The 16,680-nt window shown below is 29.6% G+C and overlaps 1 protein-coding gene across 2 annotated transcripts; it reads right to left on the bottom strand.

The window, feature by feature from the left end:
- Positions 1-883: 883 nt before the first annotated feature.
- On the bottom strand, positions 884-7,723 carry LOC8261631 (actin-interacting protein 1-2). Of its 2 annotated transcripts, XM_015727779.3 has the most exons (7): positions 7,560-7,722; positions 7,081-7,475; positions 6,822-6,983; positions 5,997-6,183; positions 5,173-5,595; positions 3,992-4,399; positions 884-1,831 (listed from the first exon to the last, which is right to left on the bottom strand). In XM_015727779.3, exons 2-7 carry the CDS (start codon positions 7,470-7,472, stop codon positions 1,568-1,570), a joined length of 1,836 nt encoding a protein of 611 aa, XP_015583265.2. In that variant the 5' UTR covers positions 7,473-7,475; positions 7,560-7,722; the 3' UTR covers positions 884-1,567. The 2 variants fall into 2 exon arrangements, with proteins under 2 accessions (XP_015583265.2, XP_002533127.2); XM_002533081.4 differs by having other exon boundaries at positions 7,081-7,723.
- Between the last annotated feature and the right edge of the window lie 8,957 nt (positions 7,724-16,680).

Below are 16,680 nucleotides of genomic sequence, written 5' to 3' on the forward strand. Positions count from 1 at the left end.
TTCGTACACTTACGAGTACTAAATTTGAGATATCAAAATGATGTTAATTGTTTTACAAAAGTTAGATTCATTGTTTTTGTAATGCATATTGAAATATTTTTATGATAGATATAAACATTCATCATTTATAAGCATAATATTCATTAGTTTGTTAATAGATATTCATCATTGATGAATATCAAATTCATTCATAATATAGACATAATATAAATCGTCTTTACAGTTAGTAAACAAGAAAAGAAAATGTCAAGCTAAATTTATACTACAAATATTTATAATATGATACAAATATTTTTTTAATAAAATAAAATAAATAAATAATAGATATTTAACGTTTAAACAATAAACATTCAGTAGATATTCAATGAACATTTAATACCGATTTAATAAACATAAAATAAAAAAAAGCGCACGTCACAACTCTGATACATACGTCAAAATTTTGACACACGTGTTGTACTTAGCGGATTACATTACAATATGTTTCGGAATGCATGAAATAAGGCCCCCTCTTCTCCTATGTTCCATACTGAAAACTAGTACAGTACGCCTACTGGATTGAGCTACTGGATTTCACGCATTACCCATTTGTTCATATTACATGTTGAATCAGTTTGAGGAAAAGGGTTTAAAATGAAATTTTATGATTTTACAATTAATGGCTGAAATATAATAAATCTCATAAATGAAAAATAAAAACACCAATCATATCACTCTCTAATGGATTCAATGTTAAGATTTGTTTATATGATGAACTTTAATTATTAACAATCAGAGCAGAAGTCATGGGAATTGGAACGGGTTGAATAGGTTTGACACGGAATCTGTCATGTCATGCAAGGTAGTTTTGAAAGCATATCCAGTAGTCTCAAGAGAAAGAAACTTGACAGAAGACAAAAACAGTTTAAACAGTAGATAGCAGAGCTGCATACAAAAAATAAATTCTATAAAGAGATCACAACACTCGAGACTATAACTAAAGGTGGGGGAGGGGGAGGGGGAGGACGACATCTAATATGACAACATTCACTAGCACCATTATCACTGAAAAAGAAGAGTAATGTGCTAGTTTCATCAACAATCATCTTACAACCAAAGGAGAGAGAGAGTGATCATACCCGAAATTTGCTTCTCTGCCGCATGCTATTTCGAACAGTTTCTGATGTATAAATAAAACTCTGGATATATGACATATCTAAGCTCATCTAAAACTTCTGAAACCTCCCACTGCACAAAGACAGACGGCACAAAACACCGGTGGCGGAAAAAGACAAGACTAAAGAAGTTTCCCTACTTCAATCACCATGTGGAAACAATACCAACTTCAAGCTATAAAAGGGAATAAATCACAACCCACTCAAAACTGCTATTTCTAGATGAGCATTTCCAACGTGACGCGATAACTAGAAGAGGCATTTCAATCTTCACTAATATATGCTTATTCTTCAAACTCTCTCCTAAATCATTGCAACACAAACTTCACAACAAACAAAATTCAAAGCAATTCAGCTGGTGGCCGAACTTCATACTTTTTGACCTTACTTTCCTTGCGATGGCCTTCAATAAATCAGCATGACTGAGGGCTTAATTTCCAAAGACGAACACAAGCATCCTCACCAGAGCTTACTACACTCAGCTGATCAGTGAAAGCTAATCCATATACCCCGCCCAAGTGAGCTCCCTTTATTGTCCGTCGACTAGTGGCTGGCTTGTCAACTTCATATATAATGACACAAGTATCTAGTGATCCAGTAGCAACCATGCTACTATCAGGAGACCAAGCAAGGCAGTTTATACGAGCAGTATGGTACAACATGTTCTTAAGCTTCACCTGTGAGATTTTATCAAAAATAACCAATAAAGTTTTCACACTCCAGCTAAGCAAGAGGAAAAAAAATAATATAATAAATTCTTTAGTCTACATATGAAAAAAAAAAAAAAAGCAAAAGGAGTGCAATTTAATATTTATAAGTTCAAAACAAAACATTGAAAAAGAATGGAAATTCTTTATTTATTTTCTATATATTTTATATTAGAAATTTATATTCTAAATTATTAGAAATTATAAACAATAAACAAAACTAGACCTTCTCCAGTGTCAAGTCAAATCAGATTTATAACTGATAAAATAAATTTAAAAAGTAAATAGAAAGAGTAGAAAGTGCTTTTGTTGCCACTCATAAGAAATTACCACGCCATCTTTGATGAGACAAATGAAAGGCACATGATATACAATAAAACCAAGATCTAACCAGGCCAGAGAGGCTTCAAAATACATGCTAGATTCGTGAGTGTATTACTAGTCAAGGATTTTTTAAATCCACATAATCAACCAGTCAGGGGCTTTGCATGATTGAAACAGAATAAAAAAACCTCGCATAATAAAGTTAATTACGTTCTCATATACTAAGAACACAGTGCATGGAAAAACTAGAATTAGCCAAAACAAGACTTGATGTTTAAGTGTAAGAATCAAATCACTTCCACATCAAATAAAAATGCATTAGTATCTACTAGTTACTATATAGTTTACCTAGGAACACCTAGCCTGCATTTGTAATAAGAAAAAGAAAGGCATCAATTACAACTAAGAGTTTGCTTCTTCACTGTTTAAACATTTACTTTGATGAATTGATATAAAGTCTATGACTCTAATTCACTTGTCAAAATATATTCTTGCTTTTTAAATTTTCAAGCTAACTAAAGGACAATATTCATAAAATTTAAAATAAACAATTGTGCAACCTATGCCTCCCACTTATAATTTTCATCTCACAATTAACTAAATTACTTAATTGCAGGTAATGGTTATAAATGCTAACTTGATTGGTGAATTGGGAAAAAGAAGAAGGTAATAAATAGATAGACCAATGATTCATATTGAAAGATAGATTTGTGGTGGGTGGTATTCATGTATCCAACAGGCGAATTTGTTCTTTCTACCTTTTCAGGAGGTAACAAGTGGTTCAACCAATTTTAATCAAGTTCTGGCCAATGACAAGAGTGCAAGTTGTCAAACATATTAATGACCACAGAGGTTCCTGGTAAACCTTGGTCCAATTAGAAGAATTAGCCAAAATTGAAGATGCACACCAATACTCTATTTGGCAAAAATGAGGGTAAGGTAAGATAAGGTTTTATAAAGTAAATGAATGTAAGATTCTAGAAGGTAAGGTAGAGTTTTTAATTTTACTTTGTTTAGGAAGAAAGAAAGTAAATTAAAGTTTTAGAAGGTAATAATGACTTTATTAAACTAAAATCTCCTCAACTCACCTATTTGGAGAGTTGAGATTTGGAGGTTTTGGAGGTTTTCAAAAATCTTACCTCCTAAATTATACTTCTTTTCCAAACAAGGGTTGCAGGTTCTAAAACTTTATAAGACTCTCAAAAACTCTAAAAAGCCTCCATCCAACCAGGCTGTAAGGGTTTGATTTGGTCAGTTGGCCTTCTTTTGTCATTATATCCTTAAACATTACCCCTACAACATTTCACTCGCAATCCTTTAAACCCATACCCATGCATCCTTAAGAAAAAGATTATGGTAGAAAGTTCAATAAGCAGAACCAAGTACAGTGGGGAAAACCTAACAAATTTAAGAAAGACAAATATTGCGTCTCATTTCAAGTTCTCCATTTTATTTAGTATTTTTACAGATGATGCAGTTTGACAAAATTAGAGAGAGAGAGAGTCGCAGAAGTAACAAGAAAAGCACAAAGGTGTTACAAGTCCGGTATAATCCCAAGAAGAAATAAACTGCTGTGATAGAGAAGAGAGAGAGAGAGAGAGAGAGAGAGTAGCAGAAGTAATAGCAAAAGCTCAAAGGTGCAACAAGTCGGGTATAATCCAAAAAGTAAATGTAGAGGTTAATCATCACAGATAACTGACATAATTTTGCATGATTGCTATTCTGCTGAATTAATTAATGCAAGAAATAAACTGCTACGATGCAAACAAAATCACAAAAGTAAATTGAAATGGGTGAACATGGTACCTCTCGGGAGACACGATCCCAAACAATAGCTTCTCTATTTGCATCACCAGATGCAAACATTGAAACATCTGGAGAGTAACGTATGACACTGACAGCACCACGATGCTTCTCAAGGACTGCTTCTTCCTTGAGCGTATCACCCATAACAGAATATATATGCAATTTACCATCCTGCCCACCTATGATTGCTTCACTTCCATCAGGTGCAACTGCAGATGCTGTTACAGCAAAACCAAGATCGATAGTTGACACTATTTTTGTACCACGGAGCATGACAACACCAGAATCAATTGTGACCAATACAAGCTCAGGACACAGAAGGGCAAGACTCAAGTCTTTTGGTTGACTGCCAATGTCAATGGAATCAGCACCTCCACATTGATCCCCTTGAAAATGAACTCTCCATATCTGGACAATTGAAAAAATAAATAAAGCAAGCATTACCATTTTATAACTAAAACCTGGCATATATACTTCCTTTCCAATGGAAAAGTACAAGGTGGCTAAAGAGGAGGGCACATGTAATTAACAAAAACCACATACAAAATTGTTTAATTACCTAGCAAATTTACAGACCCATAATGCATATATCTATAGGAAGGAGAATATGGCATCTATTGGGGAAAAGTTGAGAGATCGGAGATTGAAATAAATTGGACATGTGCATTGTAGACTAACCAATACACCAATATAAAAGATGTAGCAAAAGGAAGTTGTGGAAGATAACAAACCAAGTGGCGAAAAATATGAACATGTTAGAAAAAATAATGAGAAAAGGAACAGCAGCCCTAGATCTTTCAAGGTGCAACTTTAAACTAGATGAAATAGTGTAAAAAGATCAATTGAGTTGACTCCATCTTATTTGGATTATCCTTAATAAGCATTCCAAAGATCCATTCATGTGTAATATGGTAACTTCTTCTGTCATTTTATTGAATATGACTTGAAGGACTCGAGGATTTCAAAATGTTGGCTGGGAGAAATGCAAGTCCTTGGACATATATCTATATCTTCAAAAGATAATTTCTCCTGGCATCATTAAATGTTAAGGAGTTTAAATAAAATGTATTTAACAAGAATATTATCATCCACCTTATTAACTGCAAATTGATTAGAACGATAATGCAAAGGAAACATAATTCTTTCAGCACCCAACTAAAGCATATAAGCATGCTAATCACCTTATTATCAAATCCAGACGTGACGATTTCCTCTTCAACAGCAGCTAAACATTTGATTTGAGTATTCTCTTTCCTATGTACTTTACAGCTGTATCCAATGCCTTGAATCCATTTCACTATCAAACCATCATAACTGCTCGAAAGTATGGTTTTTGGCACATTTTTAAGCACCGCTAATGATGTGACATTCTTCATATGTCCAGATATCTGTTGGGGTGTTTTATCAAGATCATTTGCTGAGAAGATACTGATTGTGCCGCCAAGGGAAACAGTGACAAGATGATCATTCTGCCAGAGGCAACCAACTAGCATGTCATCCAGTCCACCTGATCCAGAACATGTCAATGTCTTCTTCAATTTTCCATTACCATCATCACAAATCTCCCAAACTTTTGCTGACTTGTCAGCAGAAGCAGTCAGCACCTACAAAATAATGTAATTCTATGTCAGTATTTATTGAGCATAGCATACATGATACAGTAGGAAGTAGATAAGCAGATACAGGCAGACATAGGCAAATAGGTAAGCCAAGCATGAGAAAGAAGAAGACTCGCAACAAAAAGACAGATACTTTTTGCAAAAAAAAAAATATAATAAGAAAGAAACAAAAAGAAAAAAAGGAAAAACAAATCCAATTGCTTTCAAACTGATAGCATGATAGTATGGAAGTGAAAATCCTATTAATCCTCATTTGGTTCCTTTTTGAAGCAAACTAAAAAGTGATATTCAAAATAGAACAGCATCCGTATCTTTAAGGATGAACATCTTGGCACCTAGAGAAATGTATATCTATAATACAATATCAGCTATATAGGCCAGCCTACCTGTTTACCATCTGGACTCCAGCTAACAGCATAAATGCTTCCCTTATGACCATCTCCAGAGGACAGCTCTCCTATCTTTTCTCCGGTCTTCCCATCGAATAGTATGCCCTTCTTATCGGAGCTTACACTGATGAATTTGCTGCCATCTGGAGAATATCTAACGCAATTGACAAAATTTGAATGATCCCTGCAAATAAGTGAACCAAGCCCTTGAGCAAATGAAGTAACACCCTAAAGACATGCCAGCTCCTTTTCAACATCCACTTCGCTCCCAAAGTCCCACCTCCATATTAATAATTAACAAAAAGTAAAAGAAGATTAAATTCAAAGTAACCGTTCAGGATGATAATGTTGATTCTCGACCATCTAAACAAAGCAAAATATGAGGTCAGTCAGACAGTATCCAACTAGTGTCAAACTGTGAATGCTTTGAAATAACTAAATAATTAATAGCTGAAGGCTGAATTTTTTATCCTATTTGAATCAAATTGGTTTATATATTTCCAAACGATCATTTTATGACAGTATTAATTTTGAGGTTCCACATTCTTATAAATTGATATATGGACTAGTCATCGGATTAATGTCTCCTTTTAAAAAGAAAAAGAAAAAAGAAAAAGAAAAAAGAAGAAGACTACCCTTTCTTTGCCATGAAAATGGATGGAAGCATAGAGAAACACACACTAGGAGCGCAATTGAACAAACCATTGTGTGTTGAGACAATTTCTAAACATATTTTTCATGTGAATGCATTATCAAAAGGTAAAACACATAACAAAATGAACTTGACAAAGAAAAAAGAATATTTGTATAATAATAACAAACCTGCGAGATAGCTTGAATTTAAAAGGAGGACCCTCATAAAAATTGACCAAGAAATCCTCACCACAAGTCACAATACGAAATGGCCTTGTTGGCTTAAATCCACAGCTCAACACTCTCCTTGAATGCCCATCAAATTCCCCTACATTAGTCCCTGAATCCCACCTATTTCAACATCACCAGAAACAATAATTAAACATCATTTACTTGAAAAGAATAAGAATAAGAAGAAGAAGAAGAAGAAGGAGAAATGGGTACTAACATGAAAGCACGCACTAAAGATTTTCCTTTGCCATCACCACAAGCAACGATCCTTAACCCATCAGGAGACCACTGAAGATCATCGATCCGACCCGACAAAACTTTAAATTCTTTCTTCAAAACATGATCATTATAAGCACCCCAGATCCTGACAGTACCAGAGACGTCAGCAGAAGCGATCCACTCGCCATTAGGAGAGTAACGAGCGACAGTGGCTTGGTAGCCATGATCTCCATAAACAGAAACGTCAAGTGGGTTGTCGAGGTTAAGGATTAGAACTGATCTGTTGTTAGTGTAGAGAATGGAATTGGATTTTGGATTGCCCGATATTAGAATTCCTCTGCCCCGTTCAGTTGAGGGAACACAGGCATAGGTCTCCGATAGCTGTGCCATTTTCTGCGGGGAAATTGGAGAAAATGAAGCGAAAGGGAAGGTAGAGAAAGAAAAGAAAAGAATAGGCAACTTTGAATGGTTAATTACTTTTGTTAATTCGAGTCGTGCAGTGCACCAAGTCAAGAGAGTGACCACTTCACTTCACTTCAAACAGTGTTGAGAATGGCAATGGCATTTTTGCATTCCTTGCAGATCTCAATTCTTTCTAGAGAGTGTTTGGTTTGATTTACACCATTGAGATATATGCATCCTTGAAGTAATAATGGATTGATATTGAAACAATTCCTCATTTGATAAGCTCTTTAATAAGCTTAATTAATTTTGTATATTAATTAATTCAGTCTTAAAAATTCAAATAAATATTCAAGTTTTAATATAATCTTCACTTTTTAATATGAATTATAATTTTTATTTATTTTTCTTATAGCTTTTATTAATTTTAAAGATATGTAATTCGACGTAAAGCTTTAATTCATAATATTTAGAATATATTATGTCGAAAGTGGATTGTTGATATTTATTATATTGAATATATTTTACATACTACTATTATATTTATTTTGTTTCCTTTAATTTGTAATAATAATTTTAATATAAAATATAAAAATATAACATTGTATTCATTTATATATCATAAATCTATATCATCCATACAATCTTAGAATTTAGAGAGTTTAAATGATTGAATTAACTTTTTCTTTTTAATTTTCTATTAGAAATTATATTTTACTAGAAAAATATCAACAACATAAATATCATCTTTAATTACGATTATTTCTCACTTTTTTTATTTGAATTGAATTTTATAATTTATTATGTATAAAGTTAGATTTGTATTATAATATAATTTCATTATTTATTAATATTTTTTATAGATTTCTCTATTACGTTTTATGAATTAAAAATTTTATTATGTCAAAATAAAACGAACAATATGGATCTCATTTTTAGTTGCTATTAGACTTTATATTTTTTATAGAATTTAATTTAATTTGTACTAGATATTAATTTTTTTATTTAATATAATTTTATCTTAATAGAATTAGACTTTAGGATTAGATTCGTATTTAATAAATTATTTATATTATTTATTTTTAAATTTAATTAAAAATAATTATTTTAATCATAATAATTAAACAATAAGTAAGGCTTTTAATAACATTATTTATCTCCATGTTCTTCACACACACACACACACACACATATATATATATATATATATATATATATATATATATATATATATATATATATATATATATATATATATATATATATATTAAGAAATAAAATAATTATTAAAATTATAATTTTAAACACTTTTAATTTATATAATGACAAATTAAATTAGATTAGTTCACCTAAATAATTAAAATAATAATTAAATCTAAATATAAGATTTCAATATTAAAAACAATTACATAATCTTTAAATTATAAAATTCAATTGTCGACGGCAACATAAAATTGTACTGAAATATGTTGTTAATAAAAATTAATTTTAGATAATAACATTATAGAAGTATTAAGTTATTTTAATTTTCTTTCAATCTTATCATAATTTTGCTTCTTTTACAATTTTTATTATATTTCTTTATTAAATATTCAAACGAATCATAATTTTTTTATTTAAATACATAGTTTAATGATTTATTTTAAATCTCTTATGAATAAATATATCACTAATAATTTATTTAAATCAGTAAAAACGTTTATGCCTCATAATTTTCTAAACTTTGCTAATTAATTTATATGTTTGCAATGTCGATATAAGGTAGTAACTCTTTCATACTTAATTAAGGCATGCTTTTGGATAATGACATTAGTTCATTACCTTTAATTTTTTGTAAATTTTTTTAAGTATTTTTCTATATAAATTGTATTTTTATACTACTACTGACAAATCTTAATCCAAATAAAACAAAATAAAAATATTATATTATTTTTTAATAAAAAATAAAGTCATTAATGTCACTTATTAATATTGAAAAAGAGGAGTATTACAATTTCTTATACCTATAAAAATTGAGATTAAAAATACAAATGAGAAAGGAATAGTATTAATTTGATCTAACACATGGGCTAGTGAACGTATAAATGAAATCAATTGCACTAAATAGGTTATAATTGCAATAAAAATGTAAAATTAGGTTAAAATAGAAATAATACAAAAGATTTAGATTTGTTATCTTTTTAAAATTCTACTTTATAACCAACATTAGAAATCCTAATAAAATTGGACTTCTAAAATTGGATATGCAATTAATAAGTTATTAATATTATTTATCAAGTTTAATTAATCAATTAATTATTATTTTTATTTATCAATTTTTTTTTATTTTCAATAGTTTGTTTTTCTTTTTTTATTAGTAGATTTTTTATTTACAATATTTTAGTGTCATATCTCTATATAAATTTTATTCTTACATTATTTTTTTCTATTAATCATAGTAAATTAGTATTAAACCAAATCGAGCTATAAGGAGCTCAGCTATAGCTCTATTAGAGGTACCGGTTTGGGTTTTGTAGGTATTAGCTACTATGATCATCTGTTGTAAGAGACCAATAATGTTGTACTCAGACATTCCATCTATATTTCATTCATAGACGGAGGAAGAATTGAACCTATATTGAGTAAGGACATTATTTCTGTTTTCTATGCTTAAATCTAGGGCAGTATTCCTAGGAGTATGTCAAGTTAATCTAGGGGGCTTGCCATCTCAATCTACTGATTTGGGAGGGTTTTTCAGTGACACTTTCGAGCTCTGAATCATTAGATTCATTGCTTTGGGCTTGATCTATAACACTAATATTTCTACTACTTTGAGGCGTACTTGGTATTAAGTTCTTGGAATACTCGGAAGTGGTTAATTTGCTAAGCTGTTCTCTAACTGCTCTAGCAAACTCAATTTGCTTGTAGAATTGGTCTTGACTATGCTTTGAAATTTGGTAGGGTTTAAAGACGGGGTTTTTGAATTTTTCTATTTGACTTACCTCTCTTTGATGACCAATATTGGGGACAACAGAGGTTAAAACTGTAGTAGGTTTCTGGATTTGGCTTTCTATCCTAACTAGCTATTTTCCTATTGTGTTAAAATAGGTATTTGAGAAATTGTTCTGTTGAACAATATTTTTGACATTTTTTTCAAACTCTTCTCCTACTAATTTATAAGGTGCGGCTTCGATTTCGTTTTCTCCATAAGGAATGGTTATCTTCCTAAGGGGAGGATGTTCAGACGGGATGGTTTGTTTTTCTCCGATCTTCCATTCTGGGGCTTTATTCCTAATGATAACTGGACTAATGAGTTTATCTTTGAAAGAATAAGAGATGCTATTTTATTTGCAATAAATCTAAAACAAGTCAAAAAATGTAATTTGGATCTTGTTTTGCATGCAAAATTCATAGTATCTTTCTTGAATACTTTCTTTTTCTTGTAGAAAATTCTTAAAAAACTAAAGTTTTTTGGAATGGTTTTTCTTTGAATAGAAATCTTTATGTAAAAGCTTTTTATTGATTTGAAAATCTTTTGAAATCAAGTTGATTTCTACCTCTATATTTTGGGTTATTGCTGATGGTGATGGTGATGAGGGGGTAGAGATGGTCTCTATATCATCATCTTTCTTTGGTTCATTGTAAATAGGTCTAGGGACATTGCTTTGGTAATCAACATTGTGTAATGTGGTGTTTGAGCTTGGTAAGTCTGATGTTGAAAATCTCGGTAAATCTGATGTTGAAAATCTTGGTAATGTTTGTGATGAAGTTGGTTTTTTGTAAGGGGCATAGATAACATAAGGTATATTTGATACGCTTCGAATATCTATGGTCGAAATTGAAGAATTGTCATTAGAAAATATGAAAGAGGTTGAGCTTCTGTTGAATGTGAGCTTTACTTTCCCATCTCTGAAAACTGGGTTATGTTTCTGAGATCGGTGTTTGGTTCTGTCTGCTTTGGTGATTCAGGTTGGGTTGCTCCTTCAAGGATCCATTCTTCTCGAAGAGTGATATCTTTCCATTGAATAGTTTTTGGAATTGTTGTGTTGGCTTCAGAAAGATCTGTTTGGAGGAATAAGGTTTGTCCTTTTGGTGAGTGAAGTTTGTGTTTCGAACCAAAAGTAGAAATCATGGCTTTATAATATATTTTAAAAATCAATGCTATCGGGATAGACCCTTCAAGCATTTTGTAATTATGTGTTTTTATTTGGAGAACAATACTCTTTAAAATATTTGAAACTAATAGGTCCTTTGTTAAGGCTTGACTCGACAGTACCTAATAAAAAATCATAAAAATTTATAAACCTAGCGTCTCTAAGGACTGCTAAGATAGAAGTATCTAAACCTTCTCTCATAAGGGGTTTTATTCCTACCTGGACAAGGCCTATTTTGATGTATTTATAGTATTTTTTTTTATGTTTCTGGAAGGTTTTTGGATTTAGAAGATAGATTTCTTCAAAAACTTTGAAATTTTGATATCTCTTTCTTCGATTTTGATATATATATATATATATATATATATATATATATATATATATATATATATATATAATATAAAATTATAATAAAAATATATATTATTAATTTTTAAAAAATTAAGATGGGAATCAGGGCATGGATGACTCAATCTTATCCTGCCCCCGGCATAGGGACTCTCTCGACTTAGAGCGGAGATACCTTATAAGAACGGGTCATGTTTTGTTATTCCTACTCTTTCATTAATCATTAAAAATAAAAAAATATGGTTTTCTTGTGCTATATTAGATTGCAACTAGACATTTTCACAAGTTTAAGGTTCATCAAATTCTATCCAAAAAATTCATAATCGGACAATAATACTTTATTTAAGTCTATTTGAGTTGAAATCTAAAACTTTGATTATAATAACCTTTTAGTGCACAAGCTCTTTTAATAGGAGCAAACTCTAAAAAGGAATATTTTATTATGAAATAAATTAGAATCATCAATAATTGAGTTAAACTCGGATGAACTAATCATCAGTCTCAGAGATGACTGCTTTAGTATTTTATCTTCAATTTGTAAAAGAAAAAAAAAAGAACAAAATAAGAGAATTGGACTTCTAAAATTGAATATGCAATTAATAAGTTATTAATATTATTTATCAAATTTAATTAATCCAATCAATTATTAATTTTATTTTTTTTATTTTCAATAGTTGGTTTTTCCTTTTTATTAGTAGATTTTTTATTTTTTATTTACAATATCTTAATGTCATATCTCTAAATAGATTTTATTCTTACACTATTACCATACATTATTTTTTTTTCTATTAATCATATTAAATTAGTATTAAACCAAATTCATATTAAATAGAATATCCTAATAAAAAAATCTGTTTTCATTATTATTATCCTAATTGTTATTGACTTCTAAGATTTATTTAATGTTAAAATATTAATAAAGTTAGACTTCTAGAGTTAAACTTATCCAATAATCTAATTAATCTAATTAATTAACTAAATAATAAATAAAGTCAATATAAATTAATGGTCTAAAAGTTTAACTACTTAAGTAAAATTAGATGATTAGTCTCAATTATAATTTACTAACAATGCATGCAAGGGAATATTTACTATCCAAAGTTGGAGCTCTAGTAGTTTAATTTACTAATAATTTATAGTGTTTGAAAAGCATAACCCACAAGATATTACTAAAAAGAATATGAGAATTCATTATAATATATAGTAGAAAATTAAAAAAAATAATTTTTTATTAGGTAGACATACATCTGGACCAAATATATTTAAGTTAATATTATAATATAATATTAAAAGAAACTCTTATAAATTATCATTAATCTTTCAATTTAATAAATTTATAATTATAATTATATATGCGTGCTAATGTTATTTTCCATTATTGATTCATAAAGGTCATTTAAATTAGGTAAGATTTTGCACGTTGCTATTTTTTTTGTTGTATGCATTGGCTTATTGGGTAATTGTTATTAAATAGGATATTAATCCTAATAAAAATATGTTCTCATTATTATTTTCTTAATTGTTATTGACTTCTAAAATTTGTCTGATGTTAAAATACTAATCGAGTTGGACTTCTAGAATTAAATTTATCCAATGGCTCAATTAACTTAATTAATTAATTAAACAATCAATAAGACTATTTTTGTAAATCTATTTGTCTTCCTATTCGCATATTTATATATGTTATGATATTGTGATATCCTTTTATCGTATTTGTATTATGTAATGTTTTATAGACCTTTTATTTTTTTATACAAATTATTGTATATATTTGTGTTAACTTTTATATATTATTAATTAACTCAATAATATTTTTAAGTAAATAATATGTATATATATATATGTAATATAAAATTATAATAAAAAATATATATTATTAATTTCTTAGAAATTAAGATGTGAATCAAGGTGTGGATGAATCAATCTCGTCCGGCCTCAGGATAGGGACTCTCTCGACTTAAGAGCGGAGATGGATTCCTTATAAGCGCGGATCATATGTTTTGTTATCCCTACTCTTTCATTAATTATTAAAAATAATAAATATGGCTTGCTTGTGCTATATTAGATTGCAACTAGACCTTTTCACGAGTTTAGGATTCATCAAAGTCCATTCGAATAATTTATAATATTTTATTTAAATCTATTTGAGTTGAAATCTAAAAACTTTGGTTATAATAATTTTTTTAGTGCACAAACTCTTTTAATAGGAGCAGACTCTAAGGAATACTTTATTATGAAATAAATTAGAATCATCAATAGTTGAGTTAAACTCAGATGAACTAATCATCAATCTCAGAGATGACAACGAGGATGACTACTTTAGTATTTTACGTCCAATTTGTAAAAAAATAATAAGAGCAAAATAAGAGAAAGAAAGAAATTTTAAAAAAGTTCTCTAACACCCCTAGATGGCAAATGCAAAGAGATTTTAAAAATAGTGTTTAATACAATATTCTAAAAGAAGAAAACAAGACCATATGGTACTCGACTAGGGCTGAGCATGAATCTTGGTGATTCCCACCCGAACCGAATAACCGTACCGAAAAGTACCAGAACCGAAGAAAACTGAAAATTTTTATAACCGAATTGTACCGATCCGATTTTTTTTACTATTACGGTATGGTATTCGTTCTTTAGTAAAAACCGTACTCTAACCGTACCAGAACCGATCCGTCTTGTACTGATCCAGACCAAACCGTAGAACCGAATTTTTTACATATATTTATAAATAATTATTTATATTATATAAATAATACATATTAAAAAAATAATAAATATACTCTATAAAAAAACTATTTTATATTTATCATTTATATAATTGAAACAATTGTTATCGAAATACAAAAAATAATACATATTAAAAATAACTATAATATTATAATATACTTTATACTTTATAAAAAATATAAGTTATATATATTAATATGTCACATAGTATATTGATACTAGTAATCTAGTATACATACTATTTTTCCTTATTTTACTTTTGATTGCTTGAGGACAAGCAATGAGCTAAGTGTGGGGTTATTTGATGTGCGTAAAATACATACATCTAAATGGGGTTTTTAAGATTGATTCTATGGACATTTGGATGTGAATTGGTCCCAACACTCACCCTATGCATCTGTTTGTGTGCATTAGGTCCAAAAGAAGTCAAAGAATGATAAAAGAAAGAATTGGAGCATAATTGGACGTCAAAGCTGCCGAAACGAGCTAAGTATGGGCATGAGAAAGCTGAACATGACCGTGTTGGTTTCAACACTGGCCGTGTTCCCAACACGGCCACCAACACGGCCGTGTTGGATGCATCAAACATCAAAGAAAAAGAAGCTTTTAGGGAACACGGCCACAGAGAGTAACACGGGTATAAACACCAGCCCGTGTTGGGAACACAGGCATCAACACGGCCGTGTTGGCATCGACAGGGGGAATTAATTAAAATATAAAAAAATATATTAAATTATATTTACAATTTAATTTTTTTTTTTGAAAAGGATGAAACAAAACTTGACAAAAAAATTGTCAAAACATAACTTCTTACATATGTTTGTTTATTTTTGATGCTGTTAAGTCTTATTGACGTAATTTTTTTTTACTTTTATTGTAGAAATTATTCAAGATCCTGAGATTGGTGAGTCCCTTATGCCAAGATTAAATGTGGAGTGCTAATTTTAAGGGGAGGTAATAACATTCCTTTGCTAATTTTGGACATGTATTTTAGTGCTACATAAAGTTTGTAAATTTATTTATTTTAATGATTGCTATTTGTAAAATATTTTTATGCTAGCAGTAACATATATTTTAATGGTTTGTATTTGAATATTGAATGAATTATTGTATTTGCAAGTGACTGAATTACGAAACAGGTTGTTAAAGAATGTGATTGCAATTTTAATTCAGATTTTCATGCTACTTTTTTTAGGTTAGTAATCATATTTTCTACAAATGTATTTGATTAAAGATGAGATTAAAGTTGTATTTTTTAAAATTTTTAGAACCGAAAATAGCACCGAACCGAACTGTATTGAACCGTAAAATTGGTACAATACGGTATTGGATCCTTTTATGTTTAGTACGGTACTGGTACCTTCAATTTTAAAATAACCGAGATTTGGTATGATACTGGTGAAGAAAACAAGATTCCTTCTATTAGAAGCCATAAGCTAGTTCAAGCTTGTCTAATCGTTGGAGAAGATACCAATAATGATATAATTTTCCTCCTATAAAAGGAGAAAAATTCACCCTTCAAAATCAGAGTTTTTTCTTTAAAGAACAAAGAGCTTAGACTTTAGAAAGCTCATTTGTTGAGCAATCTATCTTCTCCTAATATATCTCTCCTTATATATTTCTATTTTAAAAAAAATTAAGAAATTTTGTAAATTCAAAAGCTTTTATATTTTGAATTATTTAAAAAAAATATATGATTTTCTAAAACTCTTTGAGTAACTTCATGTCTTTTAAAGCCTTACTAAAGAACTTGAAATTCCTACTAGGCCTATATGAGCAAGCTTCCAGTCAATTTATCAATCATGACGAGTCGATTTTGTTCTTTATCCCAAACATGACTAGTAAAACTCAAAATGCTATTAGTGGTGTTCTCTTTATCCTAGTAATTTTAAGCCATGAAATTTATCTTAGGTTCCAACTTTTTCTTTAAGAAATAAGAGACAAGGTGATTCAGTTTGGCTACCTAATGGACATGGTTGTCAAGAGAC

The sequence above is a fragment of the Ricinus communis genome, chromosome 3, assembly GCF_019578655.1.
Source record: "Ricinus communis isolate WT05 ecotype wild-type chromosome 3, ASM1957865v1, whole genome shotgun sequence".
NCBI classification, from domain to species: domain Eukaryota; kingdom Viridiplantae; phylum Streptophyta; class Magnoliopsida; order Malpighiales; family Euphorbiaceae; genus Ricinus; species Ricinus communis.

Excerpts from the sequence above, each read along its gene's own strand:
- LOC8261631 (XM_002533081.4), bottom strand. The coding sequence starts at position 7,472 with ATGGCACAGCTATCGGAGACCTATGCCTGTGTTCCCTCAACTGAACGG. Across the intron at positions 6,184-6,821 it reads AAATTCAAGCTATCTCGCAG|GGATCATTCAAATTTTGTCA; the intron begins GTTTGTTATTAT and ends ACTTATTTGCAG. Across the intron at positions 1,832-3,991 it reads GGGATCGTGTCTCCCGAGAG|GTGAAGCTTAAGAACATGTT; the intron begins GTACCATGTTCA and ends AAAATCTCACAG.